Here is a 25,277-nt window from a genome sequence, read left to right as displayed (position 1 = left end):
TAACCTAAGTTAGCTATATACTAAGCAAAATTTATTCAACTAACTTCCAAATATATATATATATAAGTATAATTAATTAAATTATAGTTAGTTAGGTGTGATTTTTAAAGGGGAATTTTTAAAAATGAAAAAATAAGGAAAAATATTTACATAAATAGCAAAATTTAATTATACTTGTGATAGTCATAAATAGATGCTGATAGAAGTCTATTCGTGCCTATCACTAATAAAAAGTGATAGAAGTCTATCAGTGTCTATCACTGATAGAAACCTATCAGTAATAGAAACTGATAGAAGTCTATCATTGATAGAGGTTGATAGAAGTCTAACAGTGTCTATCAATGATAGAAACTGATAAAAGTTTATCATTGATACTATTAGTGATAGATACTGATACAAGTTTATCATTGATGGGAGTTGATAGAAGTCTAGTGTCTATCAGTACTTTTTTTGTTATTTCTATAAATAGTTTGGCATTTTTTTCTATCTGTGAAAATTTCTCTCGTTTAAATATCAATGTTTTGTTTAATACAACTATAGTTTAAGAAAAATGTCTAGTCATTATTTTTTCCTAAATTTTTTTTTTTTTTACTAGATACCTTTAAATTTAAATTTTTTTAATAAATTTCTGAAGTTTTAATTTTAAGTTTAATAGATAACTAACTTATGAAACACATTGAAAAGTTAAAAAAAAAAAAAAAAGAATACTTTTGCATAATATTGAAAGTTTATAGATTTATTATATATTTTATTATTTAAGAATCTATTAGTCCTAATATCGAAAATATTGACACCTATTAAATAATTTGTAAAGTTGAGAGAATTATTAGACATAACACTTAAATTTCAATGACTATATTTGAGTTTAACAAAAAATTTAAAAGAATTTATGTTAAAGAACACTTTATCTTTAAACTTTCACCAAATATGTAAGAAATTTTTGTAAATCTTAATAAAATATTCTTTAGGACCAAGACTAAATCAATAAAAGTTGTAAATTACTAGTTAAATAATAATAATAATAATAATAATAATAATAATAATATTTAAAAAAAATTGACTAAAGTTTTGGGGGAAAAAATATTTTTTTTAATCATTTGGTGCCAAGGATTGATTGTTGTAAAAGTATTTTATAATTGATGCATTGGAATAATTAAATTAGCTTATTATATTCACATATATGGATAATAGTCAATACCCCAAGTCTATTTTTCATCTTTTCTTGCTTTTCAATTTGGAGAACAAAGTATGGATATGCAACTTCTTGAGGTTCATCCCAAGGAATTAAAGTTTATTTGTAAGTCGCTCTACACAAAATATTAATCAATACCTTTTGTTTTATCATCTTCAAAGCAATAACGAGAAATTATTTGTGCTCTTTTCTTTTTGTTTTCATGGTCCATCGAGAACAAAATCTAAATGATTTTCTTGATTGGATCTTTCTTTTTCTTTTCAATTCTTGGAGAGTCGTTAGATTCGACTTGATCGTTTTTGTTAGAACTTTTGTAATTATCTGTTAAGAATCGTTTGGATTGAGGAGATAGAAGATGAAAGTAAAGATGGAAAATCAACTGGATCCCTGGGATAAAAAGGTTGATAATCTACTCTTTTTTTATTTATTATAATAATTTAATGTTATGTTATTATTATTATTATTGTGTAAGTATTATATTTAAATTTCAAATTTTATTGTTTAAATGGTCAACATAATGAATATGTTTGAATTGAATATTTAAATTTATTTTATTGTTTTAATTAAATAATTAAATTCTTCACTATTTTTTTATATGATTAGTTCCACATGGTCAATTTGAATCTAAAAAAAAAAATTCTCAAATTTTCTAATAAATGAAATAATTACCATATATATAATTGGTCATTATTTCATTTATTAGAAAATTTGAGAAATTTTTTTTTAGATTCAAATTGACCATGTGGAACTAATCATATAAAAAAAATAGTGAGGAATTTAATTATTTAATTAAAACTTTTCATAATAATGATTTAAAGTTAATTAATCTCTTTTTACAAAAAAAAAAAAACAAATAGGGAAAAATTTCTCGTGGGGATGAAAAATGAAATGGGGAGCAGAGATGGAGACAAGAAAATCATCCCTTACCATGTCCCACCCTGGGGACATCTCAAACCTCCACATAGGTGACCTATAAGGGTCCAGAACGGATCAAAATAAACAACAATAGCAACAACATTATATGTAGGAAGGAATATGACAAATACCTAGACCCCATCCTCACAACAGAAAAATGCAAACATCTAACTAACCAATCTTTATCCTACTAACACCATTTTCCCTCTAAAAATAGGATTGGAGCAAACGATCTAAGCCATGAAAACTATTATCGACTAATTAAACACACTAGCCTAATATACCTGAAAACTTGGTAGAAAATATTAAATAAGTTGTAACCACCCAACATGAGACAAAGCTCTCTAGCTAATCACCAATTCCTCACACGAATAGCAACTCTTTCCAACATAGGCAAACAGTCTACATACGAGAGTTCTGCCCAAAATAAAAGGAAAACCTAGATAATGGACATGGAAATATCCCTACGAGAACCCTAAGAATGTTGAAACCTGAATAGTCAATCACAATGGGAATGGAACGGAAAGGAAGGAGACAGAGAATTCAACAAACAAGACAACACTTTCGTGACAATCACAAAAAGATACAAAGATAACAAGCCCCCTGCTCAAAGAATATGACAATCACACTGATGTCAGTCCTAACCCAACTCACAAATTTATAGAGAGTAACAATAACTAGAAGGATGCTAAGAAAGAAATTCCAATGAACAGAGTCATAAGCTTTTTGTAGATCTACACATTCAGCACACACCGACCTTTGCCATCATTCCTATTATAGCTACTATAAACTCCTAACAAAGCAAAATATTCTCCACAAGATTATGACCTTTCACAAAGGCGCAGATTGATTAGGGCTAATGAAGAACGGAAGTCACACACATAGCTGTTTCAACATAACCTTCTTTACACACTTATAAAACACAATGCAACATGAAATTGGCCTGAAATCTCCAAGACTCCCTAGGTCGGCCACTTTTGAAACCAAAATGGAAGATGTCTTCATACCTATGGGAAGGAAGAAAGACTCAAAGATGTGTTGGACCATATCACAAAAGTCATGTCCAACGACACTCCAAATAGATTTAAAGAATCCCAAAAAATAACCATCAGGACTAGGAGTTTTTTGGATGCACATCGTGCGAATCCCATCTAGAGTAATAGGTTGCACAAAGTCTCACTACACCCCTCAAGGTCAAGTGAAATTAACAATATCATAAATCTCAATGTGAGGTATTGATACCCCAACATGTTAAGTTCTCAAAATAATGATAATAATTGAAGAGATATTAGTACTGGAGGAGTGACACTAATCATACTCATCAAGCAATGAGGAAATACCATTTTGAAACATCGGCCTCTTAGCCACTCAATGAAAGAACACAACGTTCTCATCTTCTAAAGATAACGATTGCACGTGAGATTTCTAACAAAAAGATGTCTCGTCTCGACTAGTTCAAGCTCAAAACAAATTAGTACTAACCTTTTACATGTAATAAACAACGAGGTACTTTTCATATAATTTTAGATGTTGAAAATTATCCTTTTATTGTTCAACCTCGTACATAACTTGCCTTTTTCTACATCAATCAAACCAAGCCTCATAGCTAGGAGCCTCCTTCATGTTCATTACTACAAAGTTTGCATGAAAAATAAATTTATCGACTTTAACCAAGATGTCTTCCATAATACCTTTATGATATGTGATGGAATGGTCAGCTAGCAGCAGTGATGTGATATGGTCGTTGTTTGAACCTTCCTTAAACCTAGTTTTTTGTAAACAAAAAAAGACATTGAGTTAATACTAGCACTTAAATGACACAATGCCCTATGGAAAGAAGAATTGCCAATAGTGCAAGAAATAATATCCCTTGAAACTTTTAATTTTTTAGGTCGCTTCTTTTGAATGATGGCACTAAAAGCTTTATTGAGGTTGGTTGTCTCATAAGCCTTTAGTTTTTTCTTGCTTGACATTACCTGCTTTATAAACTTCACATAATTTTGCATTTGTTTGAGTGAATCTAGAAAAAAAAAATTGTGCAAAGCTGTTTGAAAATGTTTAGAAATTTAACTGAGTGTCGTGATGATTCTTTGAAAACGTTGAGGATTAGAGATTTAGTTAGGGACCACAGGAATAGGAGATTCAACATATTTGAAAGCTCTTTGAACTAATGTTATTTCCTTATTCTCCTCAGCAAGATCCTGTCTTGATTGAGATGAAATCCTTAGTGGATCTTTTCTCACTTTCATTTAGGGCCCTTCCACTTCTAAGGCGACAACTTTACAGTGTTCCTTTGAGTTTGTCTCAATGTTACTGGTCATCTGACTAATTTGAACTTTTATGTTCTTGATTACTATATTGTGTTCAATGACAATGCTCTTCAACTGATTTGTTCTTTTCTTGAATTTGAAAACAAAGGCCTCAATTAGATCGTCAAATGATGGTTTTTTTAGTCTAATAGGAAGTGGATGTGTAACTTGACGGAAGACATGTAAAATATTCTTATTATTAGCATAGGAAATATTCTCTTGATTTGTCAAATACCACCTATACCATCCCAACGTTGTATCTTAAGTTGTAATGAAATGCCACCTACAACATCAAGGTAGCATACGTAGAGACGTTATAAAAACCATACCTCTTGTCATCACATCGAGATGCTGCCTTAGAGCATAACATTACCTTTATGAGTACTCTGACTAAGATTATCTTAGCATTGCGATATTCTCACTATTATTCAATAGTGTCTCAACATTGTCCAATTGAACATTATGGTTAGTTATTTATCGATTTTGAGACGTTACAAGTCCTCCAATGTTGGGTCTTATTTGCTTTCCCAAATTGCTCAATTTGTCCTTAAAAAACTTTGGTTTATTCAAATTACTTGATTTCTAGAACATAAATAGATATGCATGTAAAAATAGCAAATTTGACAAAATAAGTTGTAAAAATAGTCCACAAAGTAGTAGGCTATTAAGCTCTAGTATTGTATTCGTCTTATAGATGGTGTAGGTGAGGACCATGAGCATCAAGTGTGGAGCGTGCCACACAGGCTTAGGTGCACTATGGCATGTATCATCCATAGTTGTTAGGTGTTGGACGAAGAATCGTCATCTGTCGTTGTTGCAACTACTTTTATTCACGTCTATTTATGTCTATTTATAGTTTTTTTTTTATCTCTTTTTAAAATCGTAGGTGCAGGAAATTTGAATCACATATCATGGATTGTTAATGTATCTATATGTCGGTTTGGTTTTTTCTTTTTCTTTTTCTTTTTAGTACCATTAGGATTGGGGTAAAGAAAATGAAGGCCTCATTTTAATAATATCCTTATTATTCTTGTTCTTGATTCATAACAAAAAGATTGATATTCGTTTTAATGTCCTCCAGCTGAAGTACGGAAACAAAGCTCATGCTTAATTCAACTGACAAATAATACACTCGACTATGTTGCTTTTAAGGTATGGATAGTAATTAATATCAAACCTTTGCCATGATCTCTTCTTGTTTTATTTTTATTTTCTCCAAAACTATTAGAGAAAATATTAACTTAATTTACGCCCCTAAATTTTAGGGTTGTATCAAAATCCTAAACTAAAAATTATATCAAATTTAAACTCTGAACTTTCGTAAGTCGTTACGTTTTTTTTTTTTTTAATAAACATCGTAGGAGACTTTTAGTTTTATCGATTGGATCCTAACTTTCATAAGAAAATCAATTTAGACTCTCCATTAATATGTTTTTTAAAATTGTTCAGCTATACAACAATTATGATTGTCGATTTTATCAATTATCTGATATTTGAAGAAGTTTGCACACTTATAAGAATTGGATACATAGACGGTTTTCAAATATAATCTTAATAAATGGTCTAAATTGATTCACTTATAAAAATTTAGAAGTTTAGTTGAAATAATTACAAGCTAATATATATTTTCAAACTAAGTATGAAGGACGGTATTAATTGATCCACTTCCAAAAGTTCAGGGTTTCAATTGATTCAATTATGTGTTTAGGATTTAAATTGATAAAACTCCAAATATTAAGGGTGTAAATTGATATTTTTTTTCAAGAAATCAATTAACATGACTAATGATATATTTGTGGGGGAAAATGATATATATAAACTGAATACACTAGTAAACTAATTACATCTCAACTAGATATAGTATACACATTGTATGCAATAATAAAGTTCAAACAAAAAACTAAGCCAAATAATATAAAGGCTTATGAACTGAAATAACTCATAACCTCAAGATATGGTGGAGACGTAAATAGGTAGTCAAGGCACGCTTCTAATAAATGACGTCCTGAAAATATTTATTCGTTCTACATGGATAGCAAACAGACTACAGTGATCGATTCAGTAGGATACAACAACTAACTTCAGTAGAATTGTAACCTCGAACTACTCGGATTTGGCACAACTCATCAATATTTACTCTCAACTCAAATCGTGATCATAAAAGAAAAAAAGAAAGTAGAAAACTCTTCAATTTGGAATATTGGGATGCTACAAATGAAGAAACAAGTTGCTATTTATAGGTTAACTTTCATATATGTTAAATTTGAACCTGGAACATCATCTAATTTGAACTTTCAATCCAATTTAAAAGTTTTTAACCGTAAATTTAATCTAGATAATTAAATTCATTTCTTTATATTTCAATATTAAAATGTTTCACTTTCTTTTCCAATAAATACCGTATTTTGTGCTTATAACAACATAAAATATATCATTTTTAGGTTAAAACCACAGACGCTAGGAAATTATGTGTACGACCAAATAAGGGTATCATCAAGCCATTATCAAATTGCGAAGTTAATGGTATACATGAACTCTTCACGTTACATCTTTCTTTTTCCTTAACCATTTCGAAATATCTTTATTTTTCATATTGAATAGAGAATTGAATTTTTGATCTTTTAAATCGAAGTAGATGTCAATACCACTAAATTAAACTCACTATTCTTACCCGATTTAAATTGTTATATAATTGTTGGGTACATATCTCATCATGGTTTGACTTCCACCAAAGAAAAAAAAAAGTGTCTTGGACATAATTACAATCCAAAATAATCTAGGCATAATTCTTACATTCTAATCATTACGATTTATATATGTGTGTATTTATTAAAACACACACACATAAACTTTTGCCATAAATTTTTAAACTAATCTCGTTGTTTGAAAATTTGTAATATTACTTTCAACTTTTCGTAAATATTTCCAAACTATATTTTTAATTTTTTTTTAGAATTTTATATGAAAAAAGAAATAGAACAATGTGATAGTAACCTAAAGTGATAAAAAGTTGAATCTCCACAATATTTGTAAAAGGATATTAATAGTAATATTACAACATTTGAAAATTAGGGATATTTTTGGAATACATGACAAAGTTTTCACGAAGACTCGAAATATCGATATCGATGAAAACACCGAGGTCCTGATGTTGTGAAAATATCGATGGAAATTTCGGGAAACTTTATAGAAATTGTAATAATTAGTTAATGAAACTTTGATTGTGTCTGAATTAGACTATAAGTGATCATTTTTAATCATCATTTCTATAAAGTAAAATAATATTTAGATGTATATTTTAAAGTATTTGTATAAATGTCTATGCGAGAGCATAAATTTTAAAAAAAAATGAAAAAATAACTACAAAATAATATCAAATATTTAAAATTAATTACAAAATTAAAGAACATCAAATATTTGCATATAAAATAATTGTAAATTATTTATTATAAAATGAAATGGATACAAAAATGAAAAATCATAACATTAAACGAACAGAACATAACATGATAAGGATAGAAACACCATAACATTAAACATAAAGAGGGATGTAAAAAAACATACATTAAGCATAACACAACATAATGGAAAAGAAAAAAGAAAAACTCTAAGGGACATTTGACGCGTAGAATTTAGTTGAGTTAGTAATTATTATAGGATGGGAGTAATTGGGGAAGTTGACGCGAATATGTGAGTTAACACGAATAATAAGGTAATAATCTTTTTAATTATTGGTGAAGCAAACGGTAGGTGGGTTTTTTTCACCCACCCAACCCAACCCACTTTGGCCCCCTAAGAGTATTAGATAGAGTCTAGAGAGAAAATGAGAATAATATTAGAGAACTCACATCAATTCAAGTTTGAGGTTAAATTAAGTGAAAATTTAATGGAAAAAAATTTGAATGAAAATATGTAGTTTCTTGAAAATAAAAAAATATTGTGGTAAAAAGAAAAAAATTTCATTGAACTAGCATGGTTAATTGCTTTAAAAAAAACTCGAAATCTCGATGGAAATATTGAAATATCGATGAAAATTTAGGAAAATCAAATTTTTTCCCCTACCGAAATTTCAAGCCTATTGAAATCTAGGAAATTCGAGATTTCAACTGAAATTTTAAACTGTGGTTGTAAGAATAGAAAATAGACATTCTTAAATTTGCAAATTGACCGATAATTTTTCGAAATTTGCAAATGCAGCAAATAAATCATTAGAGCTTATTTTCATTTTTTATTATTCAAAATTTACTCTTATTGGTGTTTCAAACATGTATATTAGTACTAGTATATCGATCAATTGATATACTTTATATTTGGTATATAAATTAATCTAATATTAAAATATATAAATTGTACACTCATATACCAAATTTACCATTCATATACCATAATTGTCAACTAACAAGTGCTTGTGCGTTTGTTATTATTCATGGGCTTTGACCAATATATCAAATATAAAGCATATCAATTATACAATTGATATATCAAATTTACCATTCATTTACCATATTTATCAGTGAGGAAGTGCTTATACATTTACTGTTATATTCCAGACTTAATTTGAATCATTATCCATTTGTTTCAATGTATTATTTATCTAGTACCTCATTATCATAACTTATAATAGTTGAATTCTGTTATAATATGGTAGCAATTCTATACCTTAACAATAAATTAATACTAAAAACTAATTTTAAGATTTACTGAAAGTATGTAAACTAAATGTAAACCTAAATAAAATAGAACAATGTAAAAGAATTTGCAAATATAGCAAAATTTATATCCAACTTTTAAAGTTTATCAGTGATAGACTATATCGCTAAGAGAAGTCTATTGATGAGAGACTATGTTGCTAATAGGAGTCTATCACTAATATATAGATTTTGCTATCTTTGTAATTGTTTAAAAATGTTGCTATACACTTAACTATTAACCTAAAAAATGCTATCTATTGTGATTACCCTATTTTTAACCTTTTTTAACTTTTGATATCTTTATATGAACTACCTTTTTATTGAGTGTCTTTGCACTTGTGTTCTTGATGTAGTTACTATGCAAGCACAAAAAATGGCTCCACCTGATATGAAATGCAAAGACAAGTTCTTAATCCAGAGCACAATAGTTCCCATTGAAACAACTGCTGAGGATATAACTTCCACTAACTTGGTAAATGTTCTTTTGGCTGCTCCAATTCAATTCCATTTCTACATAGGTAATTTCACATATATATATATATTTTTTTTTCTTGTCCCCTTTAGTTTGGGAAAGATAATAGCAAGAACATAGAAGAAAGGATATTGACAACAATCCTTGTTAGCCCATCTAGTTCCCTAACTGTTGAAGCATTGAGTGTTGGAGTTTCAAACAAAAGTAGTAGTGATAAGCAAATAGAGGAATTGAAGTTAAAGATCAATGAACTTGATCAAAAACTCCATGAGGTTTGTCTTTCCATATATATTGTGAACTTTATTCAACAAAATAATTGGAAAGAAATGTTAAACTACAAATTTAGTCATTATGGTTCGGAAAAAGTTAGACCTTAGTACCTATGATTTTAGGGCTTGCTTGGAAGGTTAGAATGTAATAGGTTTGTAATGGGTTGTTATTTCAAGTCTATGTTTGGATCGAGGGTTTTGGGTATGGTTTGTAATCCCTATTACATTTCCTTCCCACCGTTTTCAACTTTGTCCTCTTTCCTATTGTTTTCACACTTCAAGATCTCATTCCAACACTGGTTTTAACATTTTATCATATTCTTTGATTATATTCCAACCTCCAAATAGGCCCTTAAAATTTAGAATTTTGTCTTTATGAGAATTTTATCAAACCATACATTCTAATTATAAACCGTAGAGACTTAATTCTAACTTTGTCTAAACTATCGAGACCAAATTTGTAATTTAACTAAGAAAATAAGATTTTTCAAGATGTGTCTTAATTTTTCAAATTCCTTTATTACAGGCTGAAATTGCCATTTCAAAGCTAGAAGGGAAGAAAAATAGTTCAAAAAACCAAATCCCAGCAAAAGAATTGTTTAGTTTCATGTTCAACTCTTTGAAAGAACCATCTTATGTAAGTTTATGATTGTGAGGTTATTGGTCCTTTGATGTCCAATTATATAGTTTTATTTCTAGAGTTCTAAAGTTGTTGAAGATAAATTTCAAAATTGGTACATAAACTTTATTGGTTCCTTTAAATTTCTTGAACATTTGAATGGTAAATATACTATGCAATTTCTTGTAGTTATTGTTGTTAACTAAACGATGATGTGACATGTTTGGTAAATATATATTGGGCCTATCTAGCTAGCACAAAAATTGACAAATAAATGACATATTAGATATTTTTGTTTTTGACGTATTGGATATTAAAATGGATTGATGGACAAAAAGACACAAGCATATCAAAATTTAGAAAGGAAAAAAAAGATTTATTCAGTTATATTATGTCACGTTTGGGAGTGATTTTAAAATGGCTAAAATCACTTTTGTCATTTTCAAAAACACTGTGAAACATGTTTTTAATCCTTCAAAACTAATTTTGATGATATGAAAATTACATTTAAAAGTGTAAATTGAAAACAAAATTAATTTTGAGAGAGTGATCGAAAGTGTGAGTAAGTTATGATGTTGTTAGTGACACCTGACCTCTACAATAGTACGATATTGTCCATTTTGGGCATAAGCCATTAGAGATAGTTGTCATCCCTTATAAACTCATTATCATCCCCTCCGGTTGCATTCCCAACAATCCGTCGAATCGCCCCTCAAATAGTTATCTCTCTAAATTATACTTGACTCACCTATCTGAAAGCTTAGCCACAGAATAATCCTCCATCCAAATTATACTTGAACACACCACCTATAAGCAAACTCAACTAAGGAATAATCATCCCTTCAAATTACACTTTAGCATACCGCCTCTCTGAAAGCTCAACCGCTAATAGATGCCACCACGACTACACATCCCAATGCTCTCTACTTCTTTGTTCAACACTTGAAGATTCTACCGATATGGCTAAGTCAGGGCATGTCTCTAATATTACTTATTAAAGATAGATAAGAGACCTCTATATATCTCCACAATGGTATGAAATTGTCTACTTTGGAAAAAAAATGAAAAGTACTTCAATTAGTTAGTTGCACTTTTTACCTATTTTAAAAATCATACTAGACTTCACTCTTATTAAAGATGTTGACGAATTTTATAAATATAATACAAATCCTAATTTTTGTTACATAATACTAAGGGTATACAAAAATCATGTTTTTGTTATAAGCTTTCACATATTCTTACATCATTTTTTGTGCATCTAAACATGTCATATATATCATCCATCGATATTTTTTAAGTCATAACTAAATAATCATCTCATTCTAGCTTCCACAAAGACATTACCAAGCAGTAGAACATAACTTGTGATATTAAACTGAAGAAATATTTTTATGTAAAATTTTTCATAATATTTTTGTTGCTCGGACATACTTGGCGATGACGAAGAATCAGTTGATGAGCCATAGGGACATTCTGGACATACGATGTAAGTCAGTCTATAAAACCTAAAAACTTCGGCTCTGATACCAACGGTAACAATCCGACTTTTCAACATGTGTAACACAACGTTATCACATGCGTGTAGACCTTAGATAAAAAGTTTAACCCTTTGCTCCAATAAAAATAAAATGATCTCATACGTCAAATAAAATTCCACTGAGACAACTCAAAACATTTGTTCGAGGTCCCCTAAAAACATAAATTTTAAATTGGAAAACATTGAAGAACTTGAAAGTTTTAATATAAAAAGTTCTAGAATTTCAAAACCAAGACTCATTTCAAAAATGAAAAACATGAAAACATGAACGAAAGTTTTTGTCTAGTCCCAATAGCATGGTTACAAATTCCTATTGTCATTCGTTGGTCCGTCCTTACCCTTACCTAAAAACATATCATAAAAAATGGTGAGTGAAATACTCAGTAAGTGACCAACTACTAGGCCACTAGGTGAATTTGTTAGCCTTTCTATCTGGGTATCGATGTACATTTTATAACATGGCAGTCGTGGTGATCCCGTAGGAACACAAAACATGGTCTTCTAATGAACCTGAAGGAACACATATCATGGCAATCTAGTGAACCCGAAGGAACACATATCATGGCAGTCTAGTGAACTCGAAGGAACACAAATCATAGCAATAGCGGCGATCCCTTAGGGACACCGAATCAGTCATAAATGGTGAACTCAAGGGTTCACAAAAATATACACTGCCCAATAGAAGTGCTAACAGTCACCATCAATACAATATGCAACATAAAACATCCAAATTTCGTAACAAACCATAAACATATTATCATGATCTTAGTAGCATAATTCATAGGTTTCCGCAACACCCTTAACAGTCCATCCATTAGTAAATCATAGTTAATGATTTCATCATAATAATATCATACTTTCACATTGATACACAATCTTAACATCAACTTAGTTAGGGTGTCTGGTTCGAAGGCGAACCAGTAGTAAACCCTTACCTTGGAATTAAGTCCAAATAGTAGCAATTTAACTTTGCAAAACACTGAATACTGAATAAATCCAAAAACGTAAACTGAAATTAAATCCAACGTTTAGGACATAATTCCGGCAATAATGGTGCTAGTGGTCGTGGCAGCGACAACGGCGGGGCAACCATAGACGGACAGTGGCCCTTGTTATTAGATGGCGCAAATTGTTTAGGCTAGCGACTAGTAGTGAGGGTCTTACATGAGGAGGGTTTGCGAGAGTGAGAGAGAAGGGAGTTTCTAATTTTACAGATTCTATTCAGCAACAATTAAGGACAAACAAGAGCTCCAAACAAAGATCCAACCGTTCAAAACAAGACCCTATATGTTCCGAACGAACTGACCAAATTTCAGCACGATCCAACGGTTCAAACTACACAATCGACAATTTTGTGGAACCAAAGTACGTCTTTTTTTCCGATTTTTTTTTGTCTCTTTTCACTCTCCTTTAATTTCAAATATCCCAATTCTTTATTTTTTAAAAAATTTTAAAACGATACAAATATTTTATCACAATATCTCCCAGATCTCCATAGATTCTATCAAATTAATAAATCAATTAACTTCTCAAATTACCTTAATTTAGGTTCCAAAATCCAAAATTAAAGAGATAAACTCCATCAACTTTATACAAATTAAATCCTTTCGAATATTTAAATCAATTTAAAACCACATAAAATTAATTATCTCCTCAATTGTTTTAAGTTAGTTCCAAAATCCAAAAAATAAAGAAAATTAAAACTCAACAATTTAAGATAATTAACTCCAATTTATCCGGAACTCAAGATGTTACGTTTCCTATTAAAATATGAGAGAAATATTATATAACTAATTTAAATATGTATTTATTCTGAATACATTTAAAACAGACCTCGTATATTTGAAATAACATTGATATATTCAAAATAAACCTAATATACATTAAAATAACAGCATATGAAATTTTAAGTTCCGTAAAAAAAAATGTAATTGATTGGACAAATTAGAGAAGAAATAAAAATGATCCTTTATTTAAAATATATGTGTGTGTGTGTGCGCGCCCTACAATGAAGGAAAACATTTTTTTTAAAAAATGGTATTAAAAGCAAAGTAACGAAAAATCATAACTATGATAAATAAGTCGAACAAGGAAATAATTATAAATTTAAAAAAATACACAATATGTGAATTGTTGGATTATTGTTTGAATATGCACGAGAGTGCTAGAAAAACGATAAAAACTTATAATAAAAGGTTATAGTGTCATGCTTAGCATTGTAAATACAAAGAGACTTGAATTAAAATATAGGCTTATAGGTTTAAGCAATTGATAGTTATTTGGTCCCTTACGTGTTAATATTGGTTTAATTTTTCTTGTAATCAAGTTAATACCCTTGAATTCTTTGTTAATTGAAACTCCCTTTAATTTACGTTAGATTAATTTTAGGAACCGTTGCATGAAATTGAGTCTATTAGTTAAATTTGATGGAGTTTTCGCAATATGACGAAAAGAAATGGTAAAACTGATCTTTTGTGAACTAGAGGTGATAGTCGGTTGGCCAACCAAGAACCAAACCAAACTAATGGTTTTACAAAAAAAGGATCCAAACCAATATTCAATAAAGAACAAAACCAATGAATTAGTTTTAAATTGATTCGGTTTATTATCGGTTTGATCTTGGTTTTTAGTATTTTTTTTTTCTTCCAAATTTTTATTTTTATTTCTCCTTTTGTTTTAAATTGGTTTTTTTGCTAATTTTAAATTAAATTTGGATTTTGTCTTTTTTATAGATTGAAATTTGATATTTTTATTTTCTTTTGGCACAATTTTAAATAAAAGAACATATAAACAGCATAATAGTTGGTCCCTTATTCTAGACAACATATATATATATATATATATGCACCATAATAATTAAAATAGTAAAAGATACATAATGTTATAGTTTATTTTTAATGGTATATATACCTTTGATTTAGTTCAATTTTGGTTGGTTTTTCAAATAAAAAATTGATCCAAACCAATTTGGTTTTCTCCATATACAAACCAATATGTCAAATTTTATACTAAACAACCTATCCAAACCATTGGATCGGTTTGGATTGGATTGATCTTTTGTTGCAATCCTAGTGGACAATACTCAGATCTTGGACCATCTCAATATTAGAATTTGACCCATGCATGCGTATCAAGTTTTTGACAGCATTTTCGAAGATTGATATTTTTAATTTCTTCTAATATTGAAAAAATTAGATCCGATCTTAATTTAGGGTGTATTATATTTTTGTTGTTTTCTATAGTGCATGTCTCACACAAGGGGGGCTCGTCTCTTACCTCTTAAACTCGAAATTGATAGGACCTCTAGAGAAATTTGAGGAAGAACAAGGCCCGAACTATAGACGTCGTGGAGCAACAATAAGTAGAGAAAATTCGAGATTATTTCCAAATTCCAACCAACGGTCCTGACATAGTTCAGTTGGGAGTCACTAATGCACCAATCAACACAAACAACTTCGAACTTAAAATCATGAAAATTAGAATCATAATTTTCTAAATATAATTCGGACAACATTAAAATCATGAAAATTAGATATAAATATAATTCGACAAACATTAAAATCATGAAAATTAGAATCATAATTTTCTAAAAGGTAGTTTGTGACATTTTTAGAACTAATAATTAAATGTAGCAATATTTTTAAAAGCAAAAACTCTTTTACATTGTAAAAATTATTGCAAGATATTCAAGATTCTAAAGAAAGGATTTGATAAAATGAAATGACGTGACATTTAATCCGAAAATGTGGGATCTACCTCGTTACGATCAATGGTGTTTAGTTTAGCACACTTTGCAATGAGAATCAATTTTGGTCCTACGGCCAAATCTATACTCTTCGTACTCCCATATCATTTCCATTGATTGTTACGTAGACTCACACCTTACATTTTTCTCTCAAAAAATTCATATCAATATTCAAATTCATAATTAGTTATCACCATATCAACATTCAAATTCATAATTAGATATCACCATCTGTTTTCTTTTATCTGCCCTTTTTTCTCTAAAGATACATATTCATATCTGTCAAACAAGACCATAGAGATCATGACACGTGTTCAATATAAGTAATGATTCGCAGGCATGGGAAAGAATTGTCGGATGGACCAAATCATGAAAACATAACTAAACTAAAACTTGTAAATAATGACCAAATTGAGAAACTCAACCCCAATTGCAAGTTTGAAGCTTTCAAAACTATAGGACCTCGTATGAACCAAGTCGGCAATTTAACCTAACTTGAAATTCCAATTACATTTGTTTACTTTCCCTACCAACATTAATTTATTTACAGATTAAGATTTACCGTAAAGAATCCTCAAATAAACCACAAACACACACATCTTTGTAAAGAATGATGCGGGCTTTCAGAGAACATTGAAGATTTAGCTTGATTATTAGACATAAATCTCACTCCAAATTCTTACCTGCATCTTGCAATACCGTAAATATATATTTGAGTAAATTTACAAAAGCAACGAACCTCGGAATCGACATTCTCACTCACTCCCAGTCAGTGTCAAAGAAACCAGCATCCTTCATCTCTGAATAGTATACATTCTCCAAATGCAAATCATCCTCCTGAAAGAATGATAAGAATCTCAAGATTACAAACAGCCTTTCGATCAAAAAATAGACAATTCTTCCGAAAAGAAACCACTACAAAGGTAGAATGATATGATCAAACAACCTGGAAGAAGTCGGCAAGAAAATTTTCATATAGAAGGGGAAGATAGAAGGCGTGATAACAGACGACAGTGGCGCCGTACAACCTGGGGACACATACAAAACATGATATAGAATTAAAATGACCAGCTCTAATCTAGTAGATACTAAAAAGTGGTTAAATCACCATTCAAGTCCTTGTTTTTGTGCATCAATTTGGTCCCTCTAACTTTAATATTTAAATTTAGATTCCAATATTTCGGTTAAATCTCGCCAAACATTTCAGCCATTGCCACCATGTAAGAGTGTCAAACTTCTGACCAACTGATCGTATGTGCCTTAACCAAGTTATGATTAACTATTTTTCCTAACATGTTTTCTTTGGAGGGGAGAAAGAGTCAACGAGTGGCGATAAGCTGGCACGCAACATGTGGCATATGTGTTAAGAGTTAAAATTAAAAAATAGGACTGGTAAGTTTTAAAAACACGTTGCTGAAAAAATGTGAGGACTGGAAATTAGGATTTCCAAAAAGTTGGGAGTTAACTTGATCAAACGGAGGCTGGCTTCAAGATTTTACTTTCTCATCTGATCCTTCCAAGAACTTTGGGAGATTTAACAAAAATCACAGAGACCAAATTAAAATCAAACGAAGCTAGACTACAATGGTGATTTAACACTGCTGTCCAAGATTTACCAATAACCAAAACCAGCTCCACTTCCAGCGAGCCCACAAGCAAACAGTGCTAAAGCGTTCAAAGAAGCCATGATAACAACGTATCTGTAGAAAGCAGGTCTTGCTGCAGAAGAATTGGTAAAATAGTAAATAATCACTCCAAGATAACACAGTTCGTTGAAGCATACAGATAAAAAAAAAGGAATGAACAAAAGAGGTAAATCATACAGATTATACCTGGTAATTTCTCTCTATGGCTTGAATGGTACATAAACAATATAAAACCATAAGCTGCAGTAATCAACAGACGGTGGACCACCCACAAGTTCCACTTCGTTCGATGAGTACTGTCGTCACTTAATATGAATAATGGAACTCCAAACCCAAACAAATAAATTGCCTAAAAGAGGAATGAACAAAAGAAGGCAAAGCAAGAACAGATCAATAACATAAAGAATTGTTCGACACATTAGACAAGCCCCAAAAAGAAATGTGTACTCAAAACATTAATGGTGAATTTGAGATTATTGGAAGCGAGTGATGGACACTTACATAAACATAATCAAACCAGAGTTATTTGAGAAGAAACAAAGTCACTTGTACTAAAACTTTTCAACAAACTACAAACTTGGTTTCTAACTTTCTCTCAAACTCCCTTTAATCTCTTGTCCAAACACTTCAAACACAGCAAAGAAATCCTCTTTATATATAGAACTCGAAAGGAAAGATCTAAGCCCTATATTAACTCCCATCCTATGAACCCAAACTTAAATGTACCTACAATCATATCCATTTTTAAAAATTAAATACATTAACATTTGATCCAAAACTAGGCCTTGTATACATACTTTAGAACTTGTGGACAAAGTTGTACATCATATAGAACGGATCATGTTCAAGTAAGGTCATGGTCCCTATATATGTATTACGTGTATGTATCTGAGTAAAAACATGTCTAATTTTCAACACTTGTGACTTTTTGAATTGTGAAAGATGCTATTAACCAATTAAAAATGCTTTTCAAATTTTTAACGGTGTTTAGTTCTATATTCAAAAATAATTTTGAAAATTATAAATATATTTAAGAACAGTTATGATTCTTCCCAAAGTATTTATAGAGGAAACGTTTCACTTAAACACTACACTACTCTCAATAGTCATCCCATATAAATTAAAGTTCAGCATAATTGAAAAGGACCAAACTATTACTATTTCGACCACCAATCATTTAACGAAGATACACAACAGTTGAAGAACACAGTGTTCTCATTTTCTGTTTTCATCACAATGTTCTCCCAAGCCAGATTAGAGGCACCTGAAAAGGAGTCATCTAGGGAGTATTTTCTTAGATATACCTTCAGAACCAAGTCCAGGCCAACGAAAATTCCTGACACAATGAAAGTTCGTGCAAGTGCTTCTACACTGCCCACATGATTCCCTTGAAATAAAAAGGCCAACAAACTGACTTCCAAGAATAGCATTCCAGATGTCGTGGATAAGGACAAGACATTCCATGCTAATTCTTTCCCAGAGGTGCATTCCCATGCCTGTTATAGTCCAAGTTGGTAATAATTATTAGACCAACATAGCACAGTATTGAATTAATTGCTAATTATGATCCAATGTGTGACATTGGAACTTGGCTCTTAAGTATCTAGACACAGTAACAACAAACACTATGCTCCCGAAAAGCTTACATCATAGAGAACACAAAAATGAATATAATGACAAGATAGAGGGCAAGAACACAGGAATCAAACAACGAGCATCTGTGGAGGAAAATGAAAGAGATTAAGGTATTGTTGTGGTTGCAGATTCACACCAAAATATTGACAATAACATGGTAGTCAAGGGCAGAGGAGTCAAGCAACCAGAATTTAGGTACAAAACTGATATAAATACTGAAGTGGTAGGGCATATTGATTGAGAATTGTTATATTACATATCCTTTATCCTATAGTAGATGGATAATCTAGATAATAACATCACAATTTTCAAAGGCACGGGAACATTGAAAAGCTTTGGGATAGCTATGTATCCTAACATACTAAAGGTTGGAAAGTTATATGTCAGTACCTAGATGAACAGATACAAATGTAGTAACTTTTAAGGGTATGCCTATATTCATGTCTATCAATATACTTGTATATATGTTATAGTCTCAAGATGGATTAAGAGCCCCTTCTTGGGACATTCTGACCACGATACAGCCATGCAAACCCACAGTAGTATGAATGTCCAAGTAGAGATATTTATTTGCTTTCTACAGTATACTAATCCCTGCATGCTCTAGTTTGACATGCAAAAGCGACATGACAGCCATTACCAAAATTAAAAGTGAAGATTTTGATAGAACCAGTAGAACAGAATTAGATCTGTATTGATAATAGAGTGTTACAAACTTAAAAGCTGAGGGAGGTTTTGCGAGCTGCCGCCTCTCTAGAAACCACTAATCGATTGCCAAAAAAGATGCCTCCCTTTACACTCTTTGCATGCATATCTACTACAAAATCTACCAACGCACCCCTGCTGACCAACAAATATTTCAGTGGGTCCACTACTATCAGCAATCACATATCCGCTCGCTCACTTCTTAGCATCTGCAGCACCTCTCGCTAGCTGTCTATTGATATACATTTATAACTGGGGTGGGTTCTGTCAAGATTTAAGAAATTGAAATTTTAAAAAAGAAACATTAAGTTTCAAATGGCATACCCATTTCCTACAAAATCAGAACAAATTACCAGAATACAGTTCACTCACCCACCATAGGAGAATTCAAAAAACCATCCAATTTGAAGCAATTACCGAAAGGGGGTAAGTTAGATCCCTTAAAAAAAGTCATGTTGCCTTTACCACATGCTTCCACAGAACCTTAACTTTTTCCTCGAAGAAATCATCACGCGCAGAAGCAGCAAATTATTCTCTTCAGCGAAGAAGATGAAGCACAAGAACCGAATTCCAAATTTTAAACATAAATCTAATGAAGAAAAGACTCCCCAGTGCCCATTACATAAGCCAAGATTTCGTCATCAAATGCTAGAGAGGTTCTTCCTAAAGAACTATAGCTGAGAGGAGATCTTCTACTTCTACCCCCAAGAAACAGAACAACAACAAGGCTTCTTGACCTATACACCACTGGTAAGAAACTAACATTCATTTAAAAACATAAATGAAGAAAGTTAATAAAAGAAATGAACCTGAAACAAGCACCAAGCGAAGTTGAGCAAGGTAACGATCCAGAGAGTCCCGTAATAAGCAACTATGATATAAGAGCGACCATTGGAGAGCTTGGACAAACTCTTTCTGGCCCGAAATGCCAAGTAGAGAACGAAAAGAAGACTGGGCAGAATCAGAAACAGTTTGTACCAAAATCCATGGCACTGGAAAAGCCAACTGTAGGAACTTGGAGTAGAATTTCCATAGTCTAGGGTTGAATTCAAACTTGGAGTGGAAACAGGGATCGGGAGCAGCGGTTCTGAACCTTCATCTGTTCGAATTTCCATAACCCTTATGGAGAATCGCTGATTCAATTTTTGAAAATCAAGAGAATGAAGAAATTAGTTGCAAATTTTTCCGCGAGATAAATCGATTTTGCGGGCAGCACCACCATTTGTGTTTTATATATATATATGTGCCTCTAATTAATATCTATACAAACTTTTTTTTTAACATTTCTTTTTTTAAATACCATTTTCGTCCTTCATTCTTTTTAATATTCAAATAATATCAATCTATATCTCTAAACTTTAATAATGGTCAATCTAGACCATACATTTTTATTAATATATTTAAGTTACACCCTTAATTATATTCCGTTTGAGAAAATCTTGTGTGATTCTTATTATTCTATCTATTAAAGCTTTAAACTTATGTAAATAAATCAATTTAGACTCTTAGATAGGATTTTCTTTAAAATTTGTTCGTGCATTTACTTTAATAGTCCATTTTATTAACCAAGATTTGAAGAAGACTATACATGTTTGAGAATTAATGCATAGATGATTTTCAAATGTAATTGTATTGAATTGTCTAAATTGATTGGTTTATGGAAAATTAGGAATTTGATTAACTCAAATTATAAGTTTCAAATGATATTGGTCGAACGAAATTTAGATAAGGATGTAAATTGATAAGCTTACAAAAGTTCAAAATTTAAATTGATACATTTATTGGTTGGGGGTTCCAAAAGTTTAGTGATAAAATTATACTTTTCCCTTTTTTTAAGACTAACAAAGGATAAATAGTCAAACAAACTGAATGAGAGAGAGGATACTACTGGAAAGGTGTCTTTCAAGATTAAGAAATAATAACTTTGAGAGAAGTTAGAGCTACAACAGCATGAGTAAATTTATCGCTCTCTAAAGATGTGACAAAAATGAGAAATATTAATAAGGTTGAACAAAAATAATATCCTCAAATGAGGATCTCGATTTTTTGATGGGCATGTTCTCCTTTATATTAAGGAGATTAATAACTTCTAGTGCATCTAATTCCACTTCTATTAGCGAATTGGAACAAGATCATTATCGCTTAATCGTGTTTAGCCTCTTCAGCACAGCTTTCGCTTCTACCATATTAACGCTCCAGCTCTTCTTAATAGACTTGCAACCCCAAGATTGCCTTGACCTTTAATGATCACGAACAATCCACGTGTGTTCACCTGGGGCATCTCTCCTTTGAACATGTCACGTATGTATTCAGCTTCGAGGGAGACAAATGAGGATGAAGGAACCAACACAAGAGAAAACACACGGGCATCAGTGAGATAATATTAGGGGCTAAAATTTCAACACTTCTCTTTTTTTCCCTTTTATCTCTTCTTCAATATTCTCCCACTCTCCTTCTTGATTTTTTTTATCCCTTTATTTTTTTCTTGTTGCTTCGTATTTAATTATTTGATCTTTGTTTATCTAAAAAAAACAAACAAACATCCTCTTTCAATTATGGTATATAAACTAAAGCATGAAAAAAAAATAATAGAATCACCAAAGGACCTTTGAACTTATATGTTTTTACAAAGTCATACGTTAGTAGTTTTTTTATTTAAATACAACATGTTAGTAGTTAAGTGTATGTTAATATGTCATTTGAGTTGAGACACATTGAGATATGCATTACCAAATTTGTAAAATTTGTATTGATGAAGATTCAAGAGACTTTTTTCCAATTCAAATTACTCAATTTATTGTGATGATGAACCCAGAAAATGATATTCTTTTATCAATTTGATTGTTGAAAAAAGCAAGACAATAATTAAATAAATGAAAGAAAAATGATAGCATTTGTGTGAAAATCTTACACTTGTTAATTTTTTCCTATGAGTTGAAATTGTATTAAATACCCTAAACACATTACAATCGTCTTATATTTGTTTACGTATTGAAATTTATTTCAATTTACCGTTTTTTAAAAAAAATAGTTTATTTCAATTGAAAACAAGAAACAATTATTAAATACGTTTCTGTTTTTTAAACTAAAAACAGAAATAAAAAAGAAACAATGAACATTAAAGAACTAAATTTGAACTAAATCTCAAATGTCTGGAAACTTGATAAATATAAAAATAGTGATTAACAAGAAAAATATCACAAGTCAAAAATTGCAAAATTAGAGCATCCATGTGAACATTGAAACCAAAAGGCAAAAACTAGAGAGTAAGGAGGCCAAGTTCATGGCAACTCGAAAGATAATAAAGGGAAATTAGGTATTGGTGGCCCTTGTGTAAATCTCCTGGCTGGCATGAGCAGAAACCATTCTGATGAGACCTCTGGCCATCAAATCTTTGATTGCTCTTCGTGCAAGAGATCCATTGATCTGAAAATTCAAATGCCATAAGATCATTTGTCAATTAAATGGTTGCACTTCAAACTAAATCATCGAATGTTACTGATATTGGAAGTTGGAAAATTGCAGAACTCATTTGTTAAATTGCAAATTTGGTAGGTTAGGAAAAGGTTAGAATTTAATCTTTGTGTTTCGATAAAACCCTTACAAGTAGTCCCTCTATAGTATTGCACTATTTATGAGAGTTCTATCTAAACAATAGGAATTATTTATGAAGCTTTATCTGAATCATAGATACCAATTTTGCAATTTAACCTTTATTTTTCAAGACTTAAATGTAAACATGAGAAACCAGGCAAAGTTTTAAGCAAGATATGAAAGTACCCAAAAAAAAAAGATCGGAAAGAGGATGGGGAGGTGTTTCAATCAATTATTCTGGCAAAACATTAATGTACAGAAAAAAAAAGAGGTTAATTGAATGCTGAACACGATGACGATACTTATTAAAATACACATTTCTAGAAAGTATATTATTTTCATACCCAACAAAAATTCAAAGTCAATACGTTAATTTTATATGCTATTAAAATGAGTAAAAATGAGTTTGATGTATATCACTTGATTTAATATTTTTGTCTTATGTTATCAAGTGTCTATTGTATGTCAACTAGTTACTTCACCCCAAGTGTCCAACAAGTATAGTCAGCTAGCCAAACTAAAGTGAAAGTGATTCTTGGATTGAATGAATGAAACGTTTTAAACATAGTTCTGAAAGAAAAAGGATGGATGTTCATATCAGGAACGTGCACAAAAAAATTAACTTGAATGACATCATTGTGATCAATATACAAGCAAGAAAAATCATAAAACATGTTCCACATTATGGATGAGAAGAGATGGAAAAACGTACCCTCAACCTATCGGACAAGATTGAAGGAGTGACAAGCTTGTACTTGGGAACTTCGACGAGAAGCTTGTCATAAGTTCCTTGATCAAACAAAACCATGTTGTTGACCTTCTCCTTTTGCTTTCCTTTACTCCACTTCTGTTGAATGAACAACAAACAGAATTAAAAATGAGAAAAACTGCATAATCTTAGCATTTATAGTCACAATTTCACAGTTGACAGTCAATAGAAAATGCACGACATACTCTCGCCAGAAATCACGATCACTACTCTGTTTTACAAAGAAAAGAACCCAAAACCAAAAATTGTAACTTCAAGATGTCCATATATTTTCCTCTTATTTATCACCGTTATCCTCGTAAAGTTTGAAACGAAACCACTTTTTAGTACAGGGGATAGAAGCCCTTTTCACATAAGGCATCATTAGTATCATAGATGTATTAAAACAACAATATAACCAGTGTTTGTAGCATGAAATCAAACTTTTAAATCTTGCAAAATCTGACTATTTGAGTCAATAGAAAAGAAAAAACATCATTCCCAAAAATAACCACAGCATTATCCAAACATAGAAACAAGATCTTGAAACCAATTTTCACCGAGTTGAAACAATCTGTTCCTTTTATTACTCTCAACATAATTCAAAACATAGTTCACCTACAATAATACAGCTATGAATCTAAATAAAGTCGAGAATATAGTTCGGAATGTCACCTTCTTCTTCTGCTTTCCTCCGCCAGACTTGGCAGGCTTGGAAGACGGTGGAGGAGCCTTATCCTTCTTTGGCGCCTAGAATCATCAATCGACAAGATCAAAAGACTGAAGTGCAGATGCCGATCACGAAAAACAAGGAAGAAGACAAGAGTTTTACCATGGTATCAAAGTTGCTACCGCCGGAGTTGGATGTGCCGAGGAAGAAGCAGAAGAGAAGAGAGGAAGCAAACGCGGAACGAACTTAGCGATGGATGATAGCTAGGTAAATAAAAACCCTCACTGAGAATTAGGGTTTCGGAATTTATTAAATGGGCTTCATAAATTCGGCCCAATTTTGAATTATTTGTCCGTACCGGGCTTGTATCGCCCCAATTTCGGATTTGAAAAAAATTTAGGAAATTTGCGATATATAGTTTAAAAAAAAAGAGAGAGAAATTGTGACCAAAAGGAAATATCTAATTGAAAAAATGATCGATTTTTTAATGGTATGATTTAGGATCAAAATATGATGGGTAGATTCCATCT

At 31.0% G+C, this 25,277-nt stretch overlaps 3 protein-coding genes across 3 annotated transcripts; 1 reads left to right on the top strand and 2 right to left on the bottom strand.

Annotated features, from left to right (window-relative positions):
* The first annotated feature begins 1,248 nt into the window (after positions 1 to 1,248).
* Positions 1,249 to 10,657, top strand: LOC120070806 (vesicle-associated protein 2-2-like). Its single transcript, XM_039022689.1, is given in 7 exon segments — positions 1,249 to 1,297; positions 5,498 to 5,568; positions 6,858 to 6,939; positions 9,461 to 9,579; positions 9,672 to 9,851; positions 10,375 to 10,412; positions 10,414 to 10,657. Coding segments are annotated over 7 exon segments (597 nt in total). The 3' UTR covers positions 10,472 to 10,657.
* A 5,512-nt stretch (positions 10,658 to 16,169) lies between these two features.
* On the bottom strand, positions 16,170 to 20,960 carry LOC120071928 (protein CANDIDATE G-PROTEIN COUPLED RECEPTOR 2). Its single transcript, XM_039024364.1, has 6 exons — positions 20,545 to 20,960; positions 18,700 to 18,891; positions 17,582 to 17,744; positions 17,366 to 17,468; positions 16,696 to 16,777; positions 16,170 to 16,586 (listed from the first exon to the last, which is right to left on the bottom strand). Exons 1-6 carry the CDS (start codon positions 20,848 to 20,850, stop codon positions 16,509 to 16,511), a joined length of 924 nt encoding a protein of 307 aa, XP_038880292.1. The 5' UTR covers positions 20,851 to 20,960; the 3' UTR covers positions 16,170 to 16,508.
* Positions 20,961 to 22,873: 1,913 nt separating this feature from the next.
* LOC120070736 (40S ribosomal protein S25-2) lies at positions 22,874 to 25,061 on the bottom strand. The gene is made up of 4 exons (XM_039022609.1): positions 24,910 to 25,061; positions 24,753 to 24,827; positions 24,042 to 24,176; positions 22,874 to 23,161 (listed from the first exon to the last, which is right to left on the bottom strand). The coding sequence occupies exons 1-4, from the start codon at positions 24,910 to 24,912 to the stop codon at positions 23,048 to 23,050; spliced, it is 327 nt and encodes a 108-aa protein (XP_038878537.1). The 5' UTR covers positions 24,913 to 25,061; the 3' UTR covers positions 22,874 to 23,047.
* Positions 25,062 to 25,277: the final 216 nt, after the last annotated feature.

Source organism: Benincasa hispida, chromosome 2 (genome assembly GCF_009727055.1).
Source record: "Benincasa hispida cultivar B227 chromosome 2, ASM972705v1, whole genome shotgun sequence".
Classification (NCBI taxonomy): Eukaryota; Viridiplantae; Streptophyta; class Magnoliopsida; order Cucurbitales; family Cucurbitaceae; genus Benincasa; species Benincasa hispida.
The sequence above is the reverse complement of the archived record's forward strand: the minus strand, read 5'-3'. Positions and strand labels throughout refer to the sequence as shown.